Genomic DNA, 22,666 nt, shown 5'->3' with positions numbered 1-22,666 from the left:
GCGCAAACTACACAAAATACTACACTCATTAAAAGTGCTGTTTGCTGAGTGCAGCCCCCTCTACAGAAGAGGATTAGGGCCACTGAAAAAATAAAATAAAATTAAGGTCAAATTTTTTTTTTAAATAATTATTCTGAGTTTAAAGGCAAGGCAAGGCAAGGCAGCTTTATTTGTATAGCGCATTTCATACACGAGGGCAACTCACTGTGCTTTACATTAACACATTAAAAGCATTGGAGACATTCAGACAAGCATAAAAGAACACAATTAAAATGACAAATATGATAAAACAGAAAAGAAAAGGAAAATTATAAATATATTAAAAATTACATTAAAATTTTAATTTAAAGTGGGTTAAAATAATCTAAGATAGGAAGGCAGTGGCAAATAAAAAAGTCTTAGTCTTTAAAGTCAGAATTCTGAGAATAAAGTCAAAATTCTGACTTCAATCTCAGAATTCTGACTTTTTTCTACTTTAATCTCAGAATTCTGACTTTTTTCTACTTTAATCTCAGAAGTCTGACGTTAATCTCAGAATTCTGACTTTTTTCTCAGAATAATAATTAAAAAAAAAAAATTGACCTTAAATTATTATTACTTTTTTCAGTGGCCCTAATCCTCCTCCGTACACATCAGACTTGACAACCATCAAACAGCTTGAAATAATTAAGAAAACAGCGTGTCCTGGGTCTTTCCACAGGGAAGACCCAGGACACGCTGACGAGACTGTCTCTCAGCTGGCCTGGGAGCGCCTCGGTATCCTCCCAGAAGAGCTGGTGGAAGTGTCCGGGGAGAAGAGTGTCTGGGCTTCCCTGCTGAGGCTGCTGCCCCCGCGACCCAGATAAGCGGAAGAAGATGGATGGATGGATGTTTCACCAAAGGTTCCAGTAAATAACACTGTTATGTTCAGTATATGGCAGTAAAGTAGAGGGTAAAGTTCAAAATAAGGGAATGTTGGACTGTTATAAGAGCTGTTATACAACTATATTGGCCAATTAAATCTTTAAAAGGATACATTTACAGCATTTTCACATCCTCACTGAGTTGTATTCACTGCGTGTCTGTAAAATACCCACAAACAAAGGTGGGGCAAAACAACAACATGGTTTACACAAATAAAAAAAACACCACAGAATTGTCAAAGATTGTTTATTTCAGGACAGTACAAATGCAGTTTTTTCTCTTGATATAATACAATGGTACACAGACTACATTTTACAGGGTTAAAAGGGGAAGTACAATATAATGAGGCCATATCAATGATCAGGTTTATCTGTCCTACTTATACTGCTTCTTCTTTTTCAGGAGCGCATCCCGGAGAGCCATCTGAATAGAAAACACAAAACATGTTTTCAATTTGAAATGTAAAGTCTTGAAATTGTATGAAGCATATCTATCCAGAGTCAAGTACAGTACTTTGTTCAGATGTGTTAAACATACCTGTTTTTCTCTGAAGGAGCGTTTGCCTTTTGTTCTGACATTATTACTGTGTCTCATCATCATGAAGTTCTTCGTTTTCCTCTTCTCCCTGTTGCTGGTGCTGGCGTGTGGGTTCAACTTGGTATGCCTCTTGACAAAGTCTTTACGGTCCGTCCTTCCCGCCTGGAAAAAAACCAATGCACGACTTATTTAATAATTGAAAATGTTAAAGAAGAACTTATGAAGCTTATTAGGGAATATCTTCTGATAAGTTTTAAAAGTTCAAATGAATCTTCAGATTTTGGTAGTTTGATCAGATAAAACAAGCAATTTGTCCATGTTTTTATGGGCTTTAGGAATATGTGATTCACATCGGAAGGCCAATAAATAAAGGAATGTAGCTAGTTAGTGAGCAGCACTACACATATGCATCTATTACACTATTGCAGCACTTAATTAACTGGCTTTCTTACTGATCTTCTGGTTGTGTAAGATACTTGATTTTGATTGGTCAAAACCCCTTGACAATGGTTGTTAACTTTCACTAATATGAGCAACACCAGAGGCAAACTAATCACATGTCATGTCAACACTAGTTGCGATTAGCATGCTAATGCGGCTGGCTGAACAACATGGACATTTACATCTTGGATCCTGTCCAGCATTCCTAGCAACGAGCAGAGCAGGTGAGAGCAACTTTAAGCTACCAATTGCTACAAACAAACTTAAATGATGAGCAATGGTGATAATAACAGCAGTGTTCAAAGTTGTGATTTTTGCCTCATTTACTTTAAAAGGTGTGTGAACCACAGAGCTCAGAGTAGAAGGAGAGCTGAATGAGGACAGTTTCCTGTTAAATCGACTGCAACAGGCAGATAAGAATCCATTGTGAAAGTTACCTGCATTCGAATCACTGGGACTATTTTTTACAAACTGCGTACATAAATCAATTTAAATCAATAAAATGATCTTTTAATCAATGTTTTTGTCACCGTGTTTGTATTCTAAGTTAGTAGCATGGTAATAAGCGGGATAATGTATGATTAGCAGGTAGTTATGGAGTTACTAGGGTGGACAAGACCCCTCCGTGATTCTATTTCCCATAGCTACCTGCTAACTATACATTATCCCTTACTTAACTGGCCACAAATGAGTCCCAGTTTTAGTTTATTTTAGATCAGTCTCTATTAAGTGTAAGGTTTTACCATTGCTGTTGCTAGCCGTGATTCCTTGTCCTCTTTCGGTTTCTTGTGCAGCTTCTCAATATTTCTCAAAGTCAGCACCTCCCCCCTGTAAGATTTGAAGAAGAGACAAAACGAATCTGGTATAAACATTGTTCGCCGTCAACAAAAGAATGCCTTAAGTTGTAGGGTGAAATCCAGCTTCCAGACCTGTCACCCTCGTCGTCGCTGTCCACAGTCTTCCTCTTCTGGCCCTTCCCTGGTGCAGCATTGACCTCCTTCGCCAGCTGAACCAGGCGGATCTTCTTAAAGTCATCTTGAGTGAGGAGCCTGCTGCCACTGACTGCAGCTGCTTTGGCTTTCCTCTCCTCCATTGGCATACTCTGAAGCTTCTCAGCCTGACACAAAGACAAGGGACTCTCATTAAAGCGATATATTATCAACTGTCAGCAGCTTGGAAGAACTTAAGCAGCTAAAGGCTTACCACTTCCTTTGTGTCTTCATCAGACGAGTGGTGAACGTCTATCCACTCGCCGTCTTCATCATCATCACTTATACTGGCGCTCTCCCAGCCTTCTGTCACACAATGAGGTTAACACATGTTAGCCCGATATCAATCATCTCATCAAAGTGCTGCTGGATCTTTTCTGAACATATGAATGAAAAAAGACACAATGTTTTCATCACATTTATTCAATTTTACCACAGCTGCTCACCTTCATCCTCTTCTCTCTCTTTCTTCTCCCCCTCCTCTACCTCCAGGACTTCAGCTCCAGGGATGTAGTCTTTAGCCTCAAGCTCTCCATAGTCTTTGATCTTGGCCTCTGTTGACGCCTCTGTGGGTCTCCCCTGGAGAACAAGGAAAAAGGTAAACAATAACTCCCTCTGTAATATGCATACTAACTTGTCGGTACTGACTCTTGGATCTTAACTGTGCTGTTTTTTTATTAAGTGCATCTGTTTTACAAGTGCTACAAAAATCATTAGCAGAGCCCTGAGGATCAACCTCTTATTCAACAGAACCAAGTATAAAAAGCTGTTTTGTTGATACGTGACTCGTCATAAAGTGCCTTGTATAAGTGTGTGGACTTTTACAAGCCTTAAGGTGACATCTAGGAAGCAAAGTTGATAAATCTGTTCAACAAGAGTATTTGAAAAAGCAGGATTTTGCCAGATGCACAAGTTAAACTAAAAAAATATTGGCTAAATCAGATCCTACTAAGTGGAAAAATGTGTGCAACTCTTTTCATGCTTTTAATGATCATGTTATATCCTCCTTGTATGAGGCAAAGCTGTGTTGCTGTTTTCTTCTGATTCCTGAACATATAGTTTAATAATAGTCCTAGTTAAAGCTCCTGTGAGGAACTTTTTAGAGCCCTCTATGAACAAGGTGGTACGTCTTATCTCTTTTTTGACCTTCAGATCTAAGTTGTCAAAAATCTCCTCCTGTTGTCTTTTAACAAGCAAATGTATCACTCATTTGCTCTGAAAAATGTAAACAAGGCTGTTTCTTGAAGTTGTCCTATCTGAAACCTACCCCCTGGCAGTGAATAAAGGCATTAAAATAATTATCCAGAAAGATGAAATCTTGTCACTAAAGGTCTTGTTTTTTATTTTTAAAAAGTGTTAATTTCAGTCAGTTTCCATTAAACCATTAAAAACTCCTCACAGTAGCGTTAATATACCTTTAAGGTTTATTACATGTGATTTCTTTTATCAAGAAATGTTATTGGTAATGGAAAAGAAAATTATTTTTTAATGTGTTTTGTAGTTAATTCACTCCCCCTTTTCTAAATAAAGATGTTGCTTTAAGTTGCTGTCACTTTGAGACAGCACAGAGTTGTGTATTCCATGCAGACACCGTTTTCTTACTGTGTCCACGTCTGTATTATTTTACTCTCAAGCATCATCCTAGAGATGTTTTTCTTGTGATAACTTTGGAATATAAGTTTGATGTGTTTCACACCTTACAGTGGTCTTATTTCAATTTATTGTTTGTTTATTTAACCTTAGGGGATGTTTGCATTGGATACATCAGGGAGAAACATGAATGCCACGACTACCGGCGAGTCTGCAGTTCACTTCAAAATCAAGCACTATTTCTTGTTGGGGCTAAGGTTATGTTCATCATCAGAATTTGCTTTTATAACATGACAACATATGGATAAGTTAAAGAGTGTTAACAACCAAGCTATATTGGATATTTTTCAATGTAAACACATAATTTAATTTTTTAAAAAGTGTTCATTCAGTCAAATCTACACAGGTATTCACTGTTGCCTCACCCTGTCCCTCTTGTGCAGCATCTGTGGATTTAGATTCCTGAACAGCTGGATCAGTCCTCTTGCTGACATCATCACATCTAAGGGAGAAAGATGTTGTCCTTTGTGTGAGATGGATGCACAAATATACACACACCCCTCCAAGCTCTGTATTCTGGTACAATTAATTACTCACTCTTGTCTTTGTGGGTCTTGTACTGGGCGAGATCCTGCAGAAGGTCTTCATTGATAGCGAGTGGACAGCGACCTGCCACTTCTTTTATTGCATTGATACTAAAGAAGACAAAGGGTCAGATTTATGGTCTATCCCATCAGAACATCATATGTTTTGACCAATGATGACTGATACCTCAAAATACACAAAGCCACCACTTACCCCACAGTCATGACTTCCCCTGAGTTTCTGTCCGTCACAAAGTTGTTGGCGATGGTCATGATTACAGGTTCGATAACCTACAGGAATTTCAGCAGCATGTTACACTGAAATATCTCTGTTTTGAGTCTATGTGTGCATCTAAAAGAATAAATGTGTAGCTCTTACTGTACCTCTGGTGGAACAAGTTGATGTGAGGCCTGGGCAGCGCAGAGGAGGATCTTTGTCACCTCTAGAAAAACAACAGCTTGTTTAACAAATCTTATATAACAAGAAAAGAAAACACAGGATTCTGATTTTTTCTTTATTTTTTTACCTCTTTGATGTGGCTGAAGAAACCTCTGGATGAATGGGTAGAAATTAAAAAGGAAGAGCTGGAAAAGAACAGATAAATTCAGTCTCATTTCATTCATACTTTTGGATACATAATACATGTAAAGTCGGGATGTCCCGATCAGCTTTTTTGGCCCACAATCCAGAGCCGATATTTTTAATATTGAATATTTGGTGATACCGAGTCCCGATCTGATACTTGTGTTTGCCTAGATAATAGTCGCACAGGAGATAAGAAAGTTGAGCTGCACACTGTTATTTTCCTTTAACAAAAATAATTAATTAAAACAATAACTAAAATATGTCTTGTGTTTATTCAATTTAACTTAATCCAGCTAGTATTGTTGTAAAACTCATAATCTGTTTTACAAGCTCTGCTGGATGAGACTATGTATGAGACCCATGATACAGCTGTGCATGCATTACAGCGCGCTTAGAACCAAGGCTTCTCTGAATGCAACTCTCACGAGACAGTGCGTGATTCACATTGGCAGTATCCAGCTGCAAGACGGAGAACATGAATATTGGGAGAGATTGGGATTGAGAGCGAGATCGAAACCTGTCCGGTTGCATGCCACTCGCTACAGAGTGTCGTGTCAGTAAAGAGAACAGCAGCTGCCGCTAGCCACATGATTGCTAATGCTAATGTAACAGACTGTCCTGTGTTAGGTTTATGTTTCGCCTCTTTGAACCATATGTCCCTGGAGAGTTACCGTAGGGTGCGTAGAGAATATGTTCTTGTTTCACACAAAGTTTTACATTTTAGTTTGTGTATTTTTTACTCAGAGCCACTACTTATATATCTTATATATGCTTTCCACTGGGACATGGGGTACATCATTTTGAATTATTTTTAGAGTTAATATGAATCTGTGAACCTACTCTAGAGACAATGCTTTCTAGAATCACCAAGATCCATGAGGAAATCATGGACATCATCTGCCACCTTGGAAAACTGATGAGTACAGACAAGGTGATGAGAGCCACGTCACTTACCTCGTGGATTCCAACCAGTCTGGATATGAGCTCCATCAACATGATCTTCACCTCGAAGCGCTCTTTAGAGTCCTCCAACTGCTTCAAGAGTTTCTCAGAGAAATCTTGATTCAATAAATAAAAGAGAGATATAAAAATCAGCAACATAAAATACCTAATACAAACTCTTTGTTTTAAGTGTTTGGGGATGACAGAGGGACTGACCTTGAGGATCGTGAATCAGGTGAATAGCAGAAAAGTTGAACACTTCTACTTTCTTCTTTTTCTTGCTTTTCTGCTCAAAACACCCCACAATTGAATTATCTTTGGCACAGATCTGATTACATGAGTCATGCTTCTTGAGTTTTTAAAAAAAGTGGTACCTTGAGGACTTTCATAGCTTTTTCCAGCTTCTTCTTGTTTTTGGTGGATTTCTTGCCAGTGGAGAATCTCACCTTCAGGTCTCTGACTGATGGTCCCTCTGCCTGAAAAATTAAACACCACATTGAATCTTTCAGATAAATGAATCATACAGAAAATATCACGTCTTTCTGTGATGAAAATGAGCCTTTCATGAGCTAATTTTTATTTTTGAATACTTGCCTCTGATTCTGAGCCACTGTCATTTTTCTCATCCTCATCTTTGCCCAGGAAGAATTTAAAACCTGCGACCAGAATCTGAACAGAAGGATAGGCAGGTTTGGATGAATGTGGATGTTTTTAACCTTATATGATAAAAAAGAGAGCATTACTGTTGATGTGCAAAAACGTACCTTTGTCACTTTTGAGAAGCATGCTGTCGTAATGACATTCACTGTTTTGGCATCATTCCTTTGAAAAAAATATATATAATCAGGTAAAAGTAGCAAAAAGTCGCAAAATATTCACATTAAATGAGTTAATGGATTATACAAATTATAAAAACCCACCAAATGTCTCTTTTGTAGAGCTCCACCATGACATCTAAAGAGATCTTTGCAGCTAAGGGGTTACTGTCTCTCAGCATTGTGTACATGAAGTTCTGTAACGTCTGAAACAGACAACAGTATAACACAGACAGTTAGGGATGACTGTTTCGAGCTGCTATGCATCGTACACAGTCAAACAACAAACTGCATGTACTTACTGTGTTAACTTTGTTGTTTTTGTGCTTTGCATTGATGTTTTTGATATCTGTGACAATGTGGGTGTACAATGTCTGCAGAAAAGGAGAGACAGAACCAAATGTTAACTTCAAAATATGACGGCAGAAAAGAAAGTCTAGTGGTAGTTTTTACATACAACTTCTCCCTCTACCCCAAACTACCACCAACTACTGACTCTTTCCTTAAATTACAAACTATTTAAGTGTGTTGTAAAACACTTGAAAAACTTTTAAAGCCTACTAAATATTTTTCCCACCATCTCCAATAGAGACAAACTTACATCACAACCAGTGGCACCAAAATCATCCGCCTACCCACACCCAACCTGTTTAACCTCAACAACAGAGCCATCATATGCAGAGCATGCACCATAACACGAACCCCAACACCCCCCTCTACCTATTCTTCACACTGCTCCCATCTGGTGGTAGATACAGATCCCTGTACTGCACACAAGCCTGATTTGGTTATCTCTTGTGGATATATATGTGGGTTTTCCTGAGATATGTGGGGTGATGTGCACCAATGGTTGTGAGGTTGGAAGGGTGTTTATTATTTATGTTTTTCCATGTATGTATGCTTGTACAGACTGTGGCAACAATTTTCCTTGCTAAAGACAATAAAAGGTCTACCTATCTATCGTTTTCCATGGCAGTGATGATCCTGTCACGTGCAGAATTTGCCATTTTCGGATTCAAACTTAGCATACCTGCAGGTCGCTCACACCTGGGAGTACCAGGTCAGTCTCCAAGGTTTATTTAATATATCTTACAGTCAACCTGTGCTCTAACCTGCTCTCTCTCATCCTCCCTAATACGAACCAGGTCATGACAAGGAATACAAATGAATGTGGCCAAGATAAAGGGAGTTTCAAAATGTCCAACCTTTCTGAGAAGTTTGTCGTGACATCGCAGCAGCTCAAAGAAGAGCTCCAGGAGGCCAGAGGGGTCGATCAGATTTTTGTTCCTCAAGAGAATCAATGCTTTGCAAAAGGTCTGACGATCGCAAAAACAAACACAGAATTATAACCATGTCCAAAGCATTAACATCAGCTAACGTGTTAGAAGAAAAAATCTGGTGATTATTCTTGTTCTGATGAGTGACGGATATTCTCACCATTCTGAGGTCGGGCTCGAGGACTGTGTGGTGACTCATTAGTAACTCAGACAGCTCTTGTGGAAAGGTGGAGAGCTGCTGAAGGTAGCAGTGACCAATCTAAAGGACAAAAAACTTTAAATGCACAACTCAAAGTAGGTAAGAAGATGACATGCAGCACTGATTATGAACACAGAATACTGAAACAAAAACGTACCTGAGCAAGAAACATGACAAGGTCTGCCAACTCCTTGTTTGGCTTGTCAGGCTGCAGTTTGAAGATCTGCACATTAGACTGGTAGTGTCTGTACTGCTGCTGAAACTGTGAAAGGAACCACCACCAGAGATGAATAACACGAGAGTAATGACTATGTATTGACAACATTAATGACAGACTCCATTAACAGACATCAAAATAAGTTTTCTTGCTTTTGAACACAACTTTATAATATATAATATAGTATAGTTTACCTCCTACTTTAGCATAGAAGCTAGCCTTAAGTCTACCTCTCTATGACATGTTTTTCAGTCGATTTCGGTCCTCCTTTAACGTTTATGTTTTAAAAGAAATATAAACGACTAAAAACAGGAGTGAGATTTATGTATTAACAATCATGGCAGATAAAGGGGGTTCTTCTGACTCGGATGTCCACTAGCTAAAACTTGTGGTTAGCAATGCAGACTAAAAACACTTACCTCTTCTACGTATGACTGTGGGTCTCTTTTTATGAGATTCTGAAGTTGTGGTAGGTTGTTTGGTAATTTGTTGCTTTGTCGCCCCGACATTTTCAAATCTTATTATGTGTATATATATTTCTAAATAATAAGTAGAAGTATGGAAAACACAGCAAGCGTGGCCTCTCTGTAGGCTGCCATTAAACTTGCCATGAAACCCTAGACGTCACGTCCGGTCTAGTTTAGCCACTTCCGGATTGCTTCAGGTATGCGCATGCGCAGCTATCTCAGAGGTATATCTTCTTCTTCTTCGTGTTTTACGGCGGTTGGCATCCAGCTTAATGGCGCATTATCGACATCCTTTGTCCCGGAGTGTGGATGAGACAGGAGGCTTAAACATTTAAAATCCCAGAGAAAAAAAAGAAACACGCCCGTTTATACACCTCCTGTACACATAGTAAACCCTAATCTACTTTTTTTTTTTTTTTAATAACTACCAAATCCCTTCAGTAACCTCCCAATTCTACGGAAGAGGATACAGGCCAATGAAAAAACAAAAAAATTAAGGTCAACATTTTTTTTAAATTATTATTCTGAGATTAAAGTCAGAATTCTGACTTTAATCTCTGAATTCTGACTTTATTCTCAGAATTCTAACTTTACTCTCAGAATTGTAACTTTAATCTCAGAATTCTGACTTTAATCTCAGAATTCTGATTTGTTTCTCAGAATAATAATTTAAAAAAAAATTTTGACCTTAAATTATTTTTTTTTCAGTGGCCCTAATCCTCTTCCGTACAATTCACCTCAAATCCAGTGGAAAAAACCCTGTGTTCTTATAGAAAGCTAACAATACCTCTGCTCCCTCAACCATGCCCAATACTTCTTTTAATGTGAACTCCCATACTTAGTGCATGCCTTTTCTTGTTTTTGGCCTCCAACAAATGCCATCAACATCCGGACACATCAGCATCCATAGAGCCACAACTGGGTGCACTACTCTTTTGCAATGACATTTCCTATCTTGCCAAAGTAATCCCTCTGACTCCTTCCATTTCCCCAGCACTCCTGCAACATACCTTTAGTAAGATGGCCATCACTGTGTCCCTGCAGATTTCCCTTATAATTAGCCACTAACACTAATCGCTTCCTTCTAAAGTCTATAGGCATTTCCTTTCCACTACAAAACCTACAACCCGTCATACCCCCCACTCTACCAACTCCCAACTGCAGCCTTCCTTCTTCACTTCCACGGGGCCCCATCATCAGCAACAGTGATCTCCAGTTTTACTTTTTCAGGTTCAGGTCATGACAGAGGGGTATTATTACTTTTTTCAGGTTCAGGGCATATGAGGACTTTTTTCAAGTTCAGGACTTCGGGTGAGGTATTTTTACCTGGAATATTTTAATAGAGTAGGATGAGTTTTTTTTCTGTCCAGAAACAATATTTACACTCCAGAGCAAAATCAGCAAAGACTGCTCTTTCCACTGGGGACACTGTGACTATGAAAAGTTCCTTGCACAAGCTTTAAAATACAACAGCCCATATGTAAAGGTGTGATAGAGTCAATGTTTTTTATTTAACCAGATAAAACCCATTTAGATCAAGACCTCTTTCATAGGGTGACCTGGCCAAGAGATCGGCAGCACTTGTCAAAATAAATGTATTTTCTTATCACTTTATTCTTGTGATACCACGATGGACTGAGCTCATCTTGTGAAATTGGGAAGGAAAAGGCTGGCTAGCCTTCTTCTCTGATAAATATTTAGCTTTTTGTCAAACTGTTTAATTCAATACTGCTTACAAATCTTTTGTTACTAGTAACAATACATTGAATCCACAGTGAGAGAAAAGCCTTCTCAACACGGAGGACCTTGTCCACTCGAATTAAACTGCTAGAAAGGATCTGAATTTCATGAGATGTTTTGGCACATTAAACGTTGTAATAATTATTTCAGTAATATGTAATTTGATTTTTGGAGCTCGTGGTGGTGAACCACAGAGGACACCAGTAGAGAACAACCTTACCTGGTTTCCTGAACATCATTGATTACTCTGAGCTTATCATTCATTCAAGGTTTATGTTTACAACATTATACAGGGAAAATGATGCAATGCGGGGGCTGGTGTTATATTAGTTAGAATGCAATGGAAAGGAGCAATATAAAGGGTCCAAGGATTAAATTCCCTGCTCTATTTTGACGTCCTTTGCAAACCAGTACCAAGTCAACCATCATCACAAACCAAAGTTCCACAGGTTGTAAGTTAACACAAAAAATCCCCCATCATATTGTCTTATTACTGTAATATATAATGTAAGTTGTCATTTTTAATAAATCAACAGCTTTACAGTTGCACAGGCTGTAGCGCCTCCCAGTCCTACTTCTCAGTGGATGTAGTTTTAAGTGTAATGGCAGTTTCTAAATTTCATGGATGCTTACAACCAGACATTTTCTGATGTATGCCAAGAGCTTTATGCACAAAAAACACATTTTTGAGTTAAAAAAAGAACTTGTTCACGACATCACATTTAAAATGTATCCAGTTTAATCTTCAGGAGATGAATATGTACACTTTTAATTTCATCATTTACCTCAGGCAGTAAGCAATTACTGTATAATAGATTTACAAAGCAAATACTGACATAGTATTCTGTCAAGGCATGTTCCAGCATCAAAATAGGATTCAAAATACACAAGTACAATTTTGTTCCACATAAAATATGAACTCATTGATCACTTTCATACTTATTTTTAAAATATCCAAGAATCTTGTGGGGTGGGGGGGAAACCATGTGTGTTCTCCTGGGGATGATGGTAAGAAATACAATCAGCAGTTCTCATAAATGCATTGAAAGGGAGTAGCAGCCAAAGAGAGAGAACTTAAAAAGCAAACATAAAAATATAGACTTCTTTAAAAGAGTTTACTCTCAAGGAATTGTATATTTTAAGGCATTTAAAAAAAAAATTGTAGTGTAATTTGGCAATGTTTGCCTGTGTGAGCTCTCCTCCATTTTTGTTTTGTTCCTGTGAAACAGTCACCCAGCATGTATACGACAACAGTATGTGGTGTCCGCTATCCTGAGATGGTTTCTTCTGCCTGGAGACATCTGAGGACATAGAGGATCACTTGATAGCAGAAAATATATTGGTCCTGTAAAAAAAAAGGGGGAGAAGATGTGTAAGAAAATGTGCGGTTTAAGAATCAAAAAGCAGCAAGGAGTCAGAGATCTACTAAATATTACAAGCAAACATTGAATCCCACCTCTGTTTGGACCATTCCCTGTCTCTGAAGCCTCATGTTCCGTACGACATCTGAAATATCAAACTACAAAACAGTGTCTATTAGACCGCGATCAGCAAGAACAAAACAATAAAAATAATACAAATAAGATGGATTACTTACATCAGCATCTTTACTGATGAGACCCAGAGCCACGTCTATACAGATGAGGGTCCCTGATCGACCGATGCCTGCACTACAGTGTGTGATTATGGGCCCTGATCGATGAACGTGCCTCATATAGGAGATAAATGTGAGCAGCTGCTCTGGTTGTGAGGGTGTCCCATGGTCTGGCCATCCCGTATAGTTCAAATGAGTCACATACTGGATTTCATTGGTCTGTGGAGGGAGAAACTCTCACTTTAAAGTGTCAAAAAAGTGATTCATTTAAACAAACAAACAAAAAAGCATTGTATAAACTAACCTGGACATCTTTGACCTCGATGAGTCGGATGACAAAGTTGTCCAGATATTGGTCTTTGATCAGTGTGATCTGCAGCCTGTCGTCCACCATCTCTGCGGTCCTTGGCGTGTCCGGCCAGTACCGCTGACACTTCACTTTCCCTCCCTCTACTTCCTGCGTCATCATGGCGATCACGTTAGACTTCTGCTCCCAAACCATCTGCCAAAAGTCCCCCAGAGTGGTGGGTAAGGGGCCCTGACAGGCGATGTACATGTAGCTCTCGTCCTTCACAGGCATCTTGATGAAGTTGGCATTGATGTAGCCCCCGTCTTTTCCCAGCATGACTCGAGTTGTGTCAACTAGAAGAGATGATCTTGTTAGAATCATATTTCAAAAGATGTCCAACCATAAATCTAATAAGCAGATGGCTGTCTAACATGAGTCTGGTTCTGCTCAAGGTTTCTGCCTGTTAAAAGGATGTTTTTCCTTGCCGCTGCAACTAGCTAAATACTGCAAGGTGCAATGCTCATGAGGGATTAAGATGAGATAAGATCAAGTCCTGTCAGTAAGAGGGGACTGGATCGTATCCTGACTTGATGTTGGGTCTTTGTTAATAATTCAATAGATTATGGTCTAGGTTTGTAAAAGCGTCTTAAGATAACGTTTGTTGTGATTTGGTGCTACACAAATAAATATTGATTGATTGATTACATTTTTTAAAAAGCTTTCCATTTCTTTATAAGGAAACTGTGCAAAGTACGGGTCAACGCATGAGGGACTTTTCTTACAGGGGACGATATTCTTGTAGCGATTCTTCTTCTTGTTCTCCTTCGTCTGACCAATCAAACAGTCATCCAGCGGCTGGAGGTTCTGTAGATTCTGAGAGAAAAAAAACAGATGTTCATGTAGAAAAAAAAAAGAATTTAAATCAATCCACAGTCACTGAAACACAAATCAGATTCTTACTTCAAACTCCTGCAGCGGGACTTTCTGCTCCAGAAGTCCCCTCATCATACGGACCACAGTGTTGAGCTTCAGCCCTGTGTACTGACCGTCAGGGACAACTTTGACGAGGGGCAAAGACGTCAGCTCGTCCTCCGTGATGATTGGCCCATCTGGGGTAAAACAAAGCAAAGGGATAAACGGTTGAAGCAGAATTACAACCAAAGCAATGCACCAAAGCATTTTCAAGTCAGAGAATGTTGGTTTTACCATCTCTTAATTTGGAGTTTATATTCTTAATCGGCATTTCATCACTCCCCCATGTGATTTCATCATCATCTGGCTGTCCAGCACTCATCTGCAAATAGCTGCTTATTTGAAAAACATAAACAGTGAGACATGACGAAGGGAGATCGATTATCTAAACATTATCCGGTAGAGTGGAATCTTACTTTTCGCTCCTTGGATCGTCAACACTCTCCTCTTGCCATTCAACTTTCCGGGAACTCTATTATCAGCGAATCATAATCAAAATATGTTAAAATGTGCACAAAGGCAGATTATAGCTTCAATAATCTATCAAGTCTTGTGGATTTCATTTGTACCTCAGGGGAGTCATCAGGTAAAGAAGAGCCATCACAGTCAGTGTCCTCTGAAAGCTCTGCACTGCGCTCCGACACTCTTTTATGCTCGAGTGGATCATCTTCATAGTCTGTAAAACATGAAGGATGAAGGGACATTATTTAGATTTACTCATGTATTATTGATCAACAGATATTTCATGCACACTTTCCAGCCTGTCGTTTTACCTATTGGTGGTATTGGAGGGAAGCTGATAGATTTCCGCTCACTCCCGGGAGCTATGAGCGTTGTGTTTGCTCCACTGTCGTCACTAAGATCTGAATAAAAAAGCAGCATGCAAGGTGTTTTGTTTGTCAGAAGTAAGGTTGAATTCATGAAAAACTACTACGTAAAGAAAAAAGTGAGTGTTCCAGTATGTTTTGGGTCCATGCTTGTACCTGTGTTTCCATTGCACTCGTCAGAGTTGATAGGAAGGTATGCCAGATATGTGCTGGGCTTCTGGTCTGGCGGTCTGGATACCACGAGGTGTACCAGGCCTTTAGCTTTCCGGATGGTAGTGACGGCTTTGGTGTGGGATACGCCTGTCATTAGATCGTCATTCACCTACGAGGAGGAAAGAAACTCAGTCAGAACCATGAATTGAAGAAACACCGAATTCACATTTACAGTGACGAGTGGATTTACATATCGGTATCTAGCAGACAACAAGTTTCAGTACTTCTTATTTGATGTCTTTGGAGGTGGAGAAAGAGGGTTTGTGACCCTTCAGCAGGTCCAAAACACTGCAGCTCAGGTACTGACTAGAAATAGGGAAAGAGAGTGTATCTCTCTAGTGTTAGCTTCTCTACACCGTCTCCCCATAAAATCTAGAATAGAATTCAAAATCCTTCTTCTAACCTACAATGCTCTTAATGGTCAGGCACCTTTGCATCTTAAAGAGCTCATGGTGCCTTATTACCCCTCTAGAACGCTACGCTTCCATTATGCAGGCCTGCTTAAGTCTCTTAAAGTAGTATGGGAGGTAGAGCCTTCAGTTATCAGGCCCCTCTTTCTTGGAATCATCGACCAGTCAGGGTCCAGGAGTCAGACACCCTCTCTACTTTTAGGATTAGGCTTAAAACTTTCCTTTATGATAAAGCTTATAGTTAGAGCCGGCTCAGGCTTTGACCAGCTCTTAGTTTTGCTACTATAGGCTAAGACTGCTGGGGGAACTGGCACACTGACATGCTGGGATCCTATCTCACCCCTCTCCCCCCCAACCCCCCATCACTTACTTTAACTCTCCCTGTACCATTAAAGTGACTAACCATAGACCTTTCTGGAGTCCCTGACTCCCTTGTCTCGTAGGTTCCTCTGAGTCGCTGCCGTGGATGCCCTACTACTGCTACTACTACTACTTCTATCCATTTCATCTCTCTCTCTCCCTCCCTCTCTCTCCCTCCCTCTCTCTCTCCCTCTCCCTCTCCCTCTCGCTCTCCCTCTCCCTCTCTCTTATTCTCCTCTATCCCTCTTTACTAGCTAAATACTGCGAGGTGCAATGCTCATAGTGGATTAAGATGAGATAAGACGGAGTCCTGTCTTAAGAGAGGACTGGATCATATCCTGTCTTAATGTTGGGTCTTTGTTATGTATGTTTGAGTTAGAACTGAGCTGTAAATATCAAACATCACTCACTTTCAGCAGCCTGTCTCCCACTTGCAGTTTGCCCGTGAACTCCGCTATGCCTCCCGGTGTGATGGACTTGACGAATATTCCCCTTTCACCTCCAATCACAGAGAAACCCAGACCTCCTGCGTGCGGCTTCTCCAGATCAAGAGTTATGATATCCTCCTGTATATCCAGAAACAAACAAACTTGTGAATCACTTTTATCTAGGATTCCAAACATGCGTAGATAAGTGTTTGGTTGTGAGGTAGCTAACCACACCTGCAAAGCAAATCGAGTACAGAAAGCTGTGAAAAAAAAGTACCTCTATAGGACAAAGGGCTGCAAGACCCTCTGTGTCTCTTGAATCTTCTCCTATAAGAAACCCTTGTCAAGAGAAAAAGAAACATGATTAGATGCACAATATTTGGTACAAACTTAATCTGCATGGGTCACACCATAAAGTTCAGATACCTACCATTAATGCTGGATGAAACGTTGGGGCTTATGTTGTTGTTGAGAAATGAGACACTTTTCTGCCCAGAAAACACTGGCCTTCCATCCCTTTAATCCAAAGAAGAAGAAGAAAGAATAGAGTTGTTGAAATCATTCCAAATATTAAGCATCATAAATGTTGTTGAAGGTCTTTTTTTTTAACGACCTGGTGGCCTTCAGAGTGAGGTCATCAAGGGAGAGCTCTAACAGTCTGGTGCTCTCGCTGAGGGTTAGGTCCTGGGTGGGAGCACCGTTGATGTAATGAATTAGATCAAGAGGTCTCAGGCTGCCCTCCTCAGAGGCCAGTGATCCCGGCAGGACGTCTTTCACAAATAAGACATTGTAAACACTGTCGCTGCCTCCATCCAACACCAAACCTGGTGGAGTACAAACATCGGAAATAAGTCCTTTTAGTCAACAAAACCTAAGGACATGCCTGGGGAGTTTGATGTTTGATCTTGATAATGAGTGCTGCTTCTTACCCAGTGGTTCTTCACTGCCCTTAAAGCAAATGTCAGGCAGGAGGTGTGCATCTATGGGGGGCTTTGGAGGCTCCAGGACCCTTCCTACAACCAGGTCAACCACACGAGGGGCCGCACGCACCAAATTGACCACCTCGGTGTGGCCCATATTGCTAACATCTGTGTTGTTTACCTGGAGATGGGGGAAAAAGAAGTTTCTGCATCACGCTGGTATAAACTGTACTAAATATATTATTAGAGACAGGAGGTAATTATAGACAGTTCCTACTGCTTCCAATCTGTAAGCTGAGCTATTAAGCTCACAACTCCATACTTCTTGTGCACATTGAGAGACAATGATCTTGTAATGTAACTCTCTGCAGGAAGGCACATTAGCCTACTTAAATGATGCGTCTTTGGTTTGAGTTAATCCAGAATTATAAGCTAAAACATGCTGCAGGCTGTGGTCAGACTAAATTATTTTTTACCATAATCATTCGGTCCCCGGGCCTGAGTCTTCCATCTCCCTTGGCGGGATCCTGGACAATGTCGTGGATGTAGCACCCATGATCATTTCCTTTGGTCAGGGTGAAGCCCAGGCTGCCCTTTTCTGACTTTACCAAAGAGACTTTGAGCTCTACGTCCTATCAACAGAGATAAATCTTAGTTACAGAAATCAACTACACAAATGTTTGACATTTTGGAACCTGATGATGAGTTACTTGAATTACTGTCGGTCTCACCGGCACAAATTCCTCCATGTCCTGTCCATTGCCGGACACTGTTAGATTTAGCGGCAGAGGCAGTGGAGGAGGGAGGGGGTCTGGGCTTGGGGCAATAGGGGAGGAGACCATAGGCTGAGGAGATGATTCAAGATCAGTCATCAAGGGGGATGAAGGGGCTCTGTCCAAAAAACACAAAGATACATTTATAAAAGATATCAGACAATGAACTAAATGTGTATCGTATGACTGTGATTAACTGATGTGGTACCTCCGGCTGAGGTCAGATCTGGTCATCGACAAGTTTGGGGAGTAGAAAGCAGATTGGGTGCTGTCATCCAGCTGACCGGTACTGTCGTAGCGCCCCAGTCCCAGGTTGCTGCTGGGGGTGTGGTAGACGCTCCGCTCCCACATTTGCTTGCTCTGCTCCACATTGCTTGGGCTGAAGGCTTCTTCCACCTCCTCGTCCCCCTCTGTGCTGTCGCTGTAGCTGTTGTGCCGGCCAGGGGTTTTGAGCCGCAGCCTCTCCAGGGCGTCCTCCACGGAGCCATGGATTAGCTTACCCTCTGAGTCTGAAGGAGAGGCGGCTCTGTCGGGGCTCATGCTGGGCTCTGCCTGGGGCTGCAGCTCCTTCCGAGGAGATGGCATCGGCGTCTAGAAGAAAAAAAGTTCAATTTAGTTATCTTAATTCCAGCTACTTGAAATATTCACAAAGACGTTTGAGTATTTTGTTTTCCCGCCTCACCAAAGCTGAAGTGTCCATTTCAGGTAGAACCCCATTTTCAGGTCTGCAGAGGAGCAAAGTCACCTCCTGTCCTGTTCCTCGCAAGGCTGAGATCACCTCCTAAAGTAAAATCAAATAATCAGTCAATGATAAACTACATGTTCCTGTATGATAAGGGGGAAACAGTCTACTTACATGTTGTGAAAGTCCTTTCAGGGGAGTCTGATTGACCCGCATTATGACGTCACCCACTTTGATGCGACCGCTCTCTGCAGCTGGTTGACCAGGAAAGAGCTTTTTAACCCGGACCATGCTGGTACCATGCGGCTCATCTGGGACATTCTCCTCCCGACTGAAACTGAACCCAAGTCCTGATGTGTTCTTCAGCAGGCACACGTCAAACACGTTATCTGAACGAAGACATGCAGGTAGACTTGAAATGGATCATTTGTTAGCAAAAACATGGTGTGCGAATAAGATTTAAATGTGTTAGCCTTCATCAAAAAGGGACTGGGACAAAAGAGAACCTAATCTGGACTTTACAAACACTTAAGTTTAACATACCATGTCAACACAATAATTGATAATGTAACCCAGAGTGAATCAATGACATTCCTTGTACAATAAATTAGACTAACTTAGGTTAACAGCAGGTCTAGTCCAAAAACTGTATAAAAAGACCTACCAATTACAGCTCCCAAAAAGTGAAACCAAAACCTTTGGAGCTCCAGCTACTGATTGGGTGTAATAAAGCTCATAAAGCCTGCCTCCTCCATATAAACAGATGGAACATAAGTCAATCTTTAAAACCAAAACACATGTCAAAAATGTTCTTCCCAAAAACATTCCCGTCATTCTACTTACTTCTTATCATGCTGATTTATACCTGATTGTTGCCTACTAATAGGGACGGGCATGATTTTCGAATATTCGTTCACTTTGTAAAAATCGGAGAGTTACTTCGAATATTTTCTCATTTTAAAAGTACAATTTTTCATCGTTTTTACCGGTGCCTGGTTGTAATATGGTATTCCCTCCAGAAAGCGGCTATAGAGTGTCTTACAGCGGTTTACTAACCGCAAAAGCAACAGAAGAAGAAGAATGTTAACTTCATTAAATAGCAAAAGAAGATAACAGTAGCGACAGTCATGGCGATTGTCTGTTTCTGAATTTCACACCACTACACATGTATCTTCAGAGACTATGCATGGCTGTAAAATGTAAACATACATGCCACGCCGCGTCACAGAAACACTGACATAAAGATCGAGACAGACGCTGTCAGTGCCTGCTACTAGCAGCACCTCGTCCAGCTGCTATACAAACAAGCTGTTAATTGGACAGGTGTGTGTGTATGTGTGTGTGGGGGGGTGATTATTTGAATGATCGTCAAAAGGATGCCAATGATTATCGAATAGTATTTTGGCTTGAAATGCCCATCCCTACCTACTGATTGGCTGTAATTTAGCTCATAAAGCCGGCCTCCTCTATATAAAAAGATAGATCATGAGTCAAACTTTAAAATAAAATTTAAAAAATGGCATAAATGTTTTTATTTTTTAGTTACTTCTTCTCATGCTGATTTATACCAGATTGTTCCCTTTTCTGACAAAATCAGTTTTGATTTGTTTTTTGATGCTAAAAAAAAGGGGGGGGGGGGGTATAACACCAAAATTGATAGTTCTGTTGACAAATGTGGCTCCTGTGGCTGGTCATGAGCACTGGATTAGGAGAGTGGAGGAGGAACAGGGGGAGGAGTTTTGGCAAACACTGACACAAGAGTCATTGAGTTTTCGACACAAGACTCTATTCTGCTGTGGACTGAAATTAACCAAGGGCTCATTAAATAAGAGGTATGTGTTTTGGTTATTGCACAGACTCTGACCCCAAATGGCAGAATGGGGAGGGGGGAGTTGTTTTTTTTATTTTGGCTTCACTTTGTTACAATGGGAGGAGGTGGAGATGTGTTGCTACCTTTTACCTTATATCCTGCTTCCTTTCATTGCTTTAGTTATGGACTGGCATGATCTGACTTGAGAACAGGTGAAAATGCAACTGACAAGATGAATGTACTTCAGAAAGGCAGCTTTTCAATTTTGGTTACATTAATGATCTTACAGCTTGAGAAGCATTCACTTTCATCATCCCTCACCTTCTGTAAGAAAGCTGTACTCCGGTCTCTCTTTGACCCCACGGTGCTGCTCAGTGTTCTGCGTCGAGTCTCGCTCGCTGCCGGAGCTTGGCGGAGTGCGCTGAGGTGTGAGGGGAGCGTGGATACTGTCTGCAGGCGGATGGCCTTTCTCCAGTAACAAGTGCACCGTCTTAGGGAGAAAAATAGAGATAATTGATTGATTTGATGGGTTAGGAAGCAAAATAACAACTTAGCAGCAGTGTGCTCTTTGTTAATGTCAGTCCTCACCTGCCCAGTGTCCCTAAGAGCCTCTACTGCTTGCTGATGAGTGGCTCCATCCAGACTTTTTCCATTCACAGCCACCACACGATCACCTGAGCACAGAACAAAGAGAAACACATCATGATGGGCACTCTTTCTTGCATCAGTCACTCCTTAATCAGATCCCAAATCCCTCTGAAGGCTCTCACCTTTCTGTATCCTTCCATCTAGCTCAGCAGCGCCTTTTGGGATGATGGCTTTGACGTAGATGCCTCCATGTCGAACCGTCGTGTTGACTCCCCCCTAAGAAAAGATAACACCTTTCAGTCTCACCAGCCAACGAGAAGATAGCTGACTATAATTTTTCAAAGGGGGTCGATGGCAGGAGGGGAATTTTTGTTCCCATTTGAAGTGTAATTGGTATAAATGCTTTGTCTGAACTGTCAGTGCAAAAAATTGATTGTGGTAATTAATGTGAGTTTACTATGATTCAAATGGAAATATCAACCAATGCTGATCAGGGAAGTTTTTGAGGGGTATTTTTCAAGATCATTCAGAAACCAAGTTTCCCGGAAGAGTCCATTATATGATATTGTTTTGTTAACATGACACACGCATGACTTGAACTTGTAATAGCACCATGTAATGCCCCCCCCCCCCCCCCTTTTTCCTTGTTAACATATCCCTCATATTCAAACTCAGCTTTGGTCTATCTTTCTCCTCATTCCAAACACAAGTTAGACAAAACATTTATCAAATCACAACCATGAATCAGATGAAAATGAATCGCTACACTGTGATGTTAAATACAAAATTACAATGAGATGTCATCTAAATAATCAGAGACGAGTGAACATCTATTCTGTGTCCATTTGGTTATGATGGTCATGATGATGATGAGTTTATTGTGAAGGTGAATGTTTGAATCACTAAAACATGACAACACTAAATCACTGATTATTCTGAGCACTTAATCTGACAGCACCTCTGGTCTGACACACACACGCACATGCACACGCACACGCACACAGTTGAGTGGGTTGTTATTCAATGTCAGTAAAAGAGAGAAATGATTAGTGGCACTCCAATGAGTCACTCTACAGTCAGCAGCCAATGGGAAAGCTTTCGACCAGTCTTGTTTAAAATCCTCACTATAAAAGGTACTTATCACACTATGTGACTTCATTGATTTAAAAACAAATAAAAAGGTAATGTGTCAAAAAGAAAAGCAGACAATACTCCCACAGGAGCCTCCAGATCTGACAGCATGCAGCGTGTAGAAAGCAAACCAACCCAAGCGACATAAATAACAAAGCAAACAACATTGATGAGATGAGGGGGGGAAAGGGGGCAAAACAAAGAGAGGGTGAAAACCTTGCCGAACAGTACCGTGACACTTATGCCCAGGCTGCTGTCTTTTTTGGACAGCTCAACGTCAAATAGTTCACCTGGACGGAGACTATTGACCCCTGGGGCATTACCGTTTAAATTTTCCATGATGTATTCCTGCAAACAGAGAACAGGGCATTAAGTTGAATTA

General features: G+C 40.6%; 2 protein-coding genes across 7 annotated transcripts in view; both read right to left on the bottom strand.

Moving 5' to 3' along the window:
- Positions 1-1,132: 1,132 nt before the first annotated feature.
- Positions 1,133-9,737, bottom strand: sdad1 (SDA1 domain containing 1). The gene is made up of 22 exons (XM_034710045.1): positions 9,500-9,737; positions 9,021-9,125; positions 8,825-8,923; positions 8,593-8,703; positions 7,690-7,761; positions 7,493-7,593; positions 7,337-7,394; positions 7,167-7,241; positions 6,947-7,048; positions 6,789-6,858; positions 6,585-6,688; positions 5,572-5,629; positions 5,429-5,487; positions 5,259-5,335; positions 5,058-5,155; positions 4,886-4,962; positions 3,317-3,449; positions 3,085-3,176; positions 2,811-2,998; positions 2,625-2,709; positions 1,441-1,602; positions 1,133-1,326 (listed from the first exon to the last, which is right to left on the bottom strand). The coding sequence occupies exons 1-22, from the start codon at positions 9,587-9,589 to the stop codon at positions 1,279-1,281; spliced, it is 2,064 nt and encodes a 687-aa protein (XP_034565936.1). The 5' UTR covers positions 9,590-9,737; the 3' UTR covers positions 1,133-1,278.
- A 2,271-nt stretch (positions 9,738-12,008) lies between these two features.
- ptpn13 (protein tyrosine phosphatase non-receptor type 13) overlaps positions 12,009-22,666 on the bottom strand; it is a 58,803-nt gene continuing 48,145 nt past the window's right edge. The window contains exons 25-49 of one of the 6 annotated variants that reach the window (XM_034709191.1): positions 22,501-22,632; positions 21,336-21,429; positions 21,154-21,239; positions 20,887-21,055; positions 18,930-19,144; positions 18,756-18,854; positions 18,282-18,664; positions 18,032-18,191; positions 17,777-17,932; positions 17,310-17,481; positions 16,994-17,204; positions 16,811-16,896; positions 16,658-16,719; positions 16,363-16,518; positions 15,126-15,291; positions 14,916-15,005; positions 14,712-14,818; positions 14,559-14,614; positions 14,377-14,474; positions 14,131-14,279; positions 13,953-14,043; positions 13,186-13,523; positions 12,885-13,100; positions 12,744-12,806; positions 12,009-12,632 (exon numbers count right to left, since the gene is read on the bottom strand). In XM_034709191.1, the coding sequence (XP_034565082.1) occupies positions 12,555-12,632; positions 12,744-12,806; positions 12,885-13,100; positions 13,186-13,523; positions 13,953-14,043; positions 14,131-14,279; positions 14,377-14,474; positions 14,559-14,614; positions 14,712-14,818; positions 14,916-15,005; positions 15,126-15,291; positions 16,363-16,518; positions 16,658-16,719; positions 16,811-16,896; positions 16,994-17,204; positions 17,310-17,481; positions 17,777-17,932; positions 18,032-18,191; positions 18,282-18,664; positions 18,756-18,854; positions 18,930-19,144; positions 20,887-21,055; positions 21,154-21,239; positions 21,336-21,429; positions 22,501-22,632 (3,633 nt within the window). In that variant the 3' untranslated portion in view covers positions 12,009-12,554. Of the gene's footprint in view, positions 12,633-12,743; positions 12,807-12,884; positions 13,101-13,185; positions 13,524-13,952; positions 14,044-14,130; positions 14,280-14,376; positions 14,478-14,558; positions 14,615-14,711; positions 14,819-14,915; positions 15,006-15,125; positions 15,292-16,362; positions 16,519-16,657; positions 16,720-16,810; positions 16,897-16,993; positions 17,205-17,309; positions 17,482-17,776; positions 17,933-18,031; positions 18,192-18,281; positions 18,665-18,755; positions 18,855-18,929; positions 19,145-20,886; positions 21,056-21,153; positions 21,240-21,335; positions 21,430-22,500; positions 22,633-22,666 lie in introns of all 6 variants that reach the window. The other 5 variants (XM_034709190.1, XM_034709192.1, XM_034709193.1 and 2 more) reach the window with 5 other exon arrangements.

The sequence above is a fragment of the Notolabrus celidotus genome, chromosome 19, assembly GCF_009762535.1.
Source record: "Notolabrus celidotus isolate fNotCel1 chromosome 19, fNotCel1.pri, whole genome shotgun sequence".
In the NCBI taxonomy this organism is placed as follows: domain Eukaryota; kingdom Metazoa; phylum Chordata; class Actinopteri; order Labriformes; family Labridae; genus Notolabrus; species Notolabrus celidotus.
The sequence above is the reverse complement of the archived record's forward strand: the minus strand, read 5'-3'. Positions and strand labels throughout refer to the sequence as shown.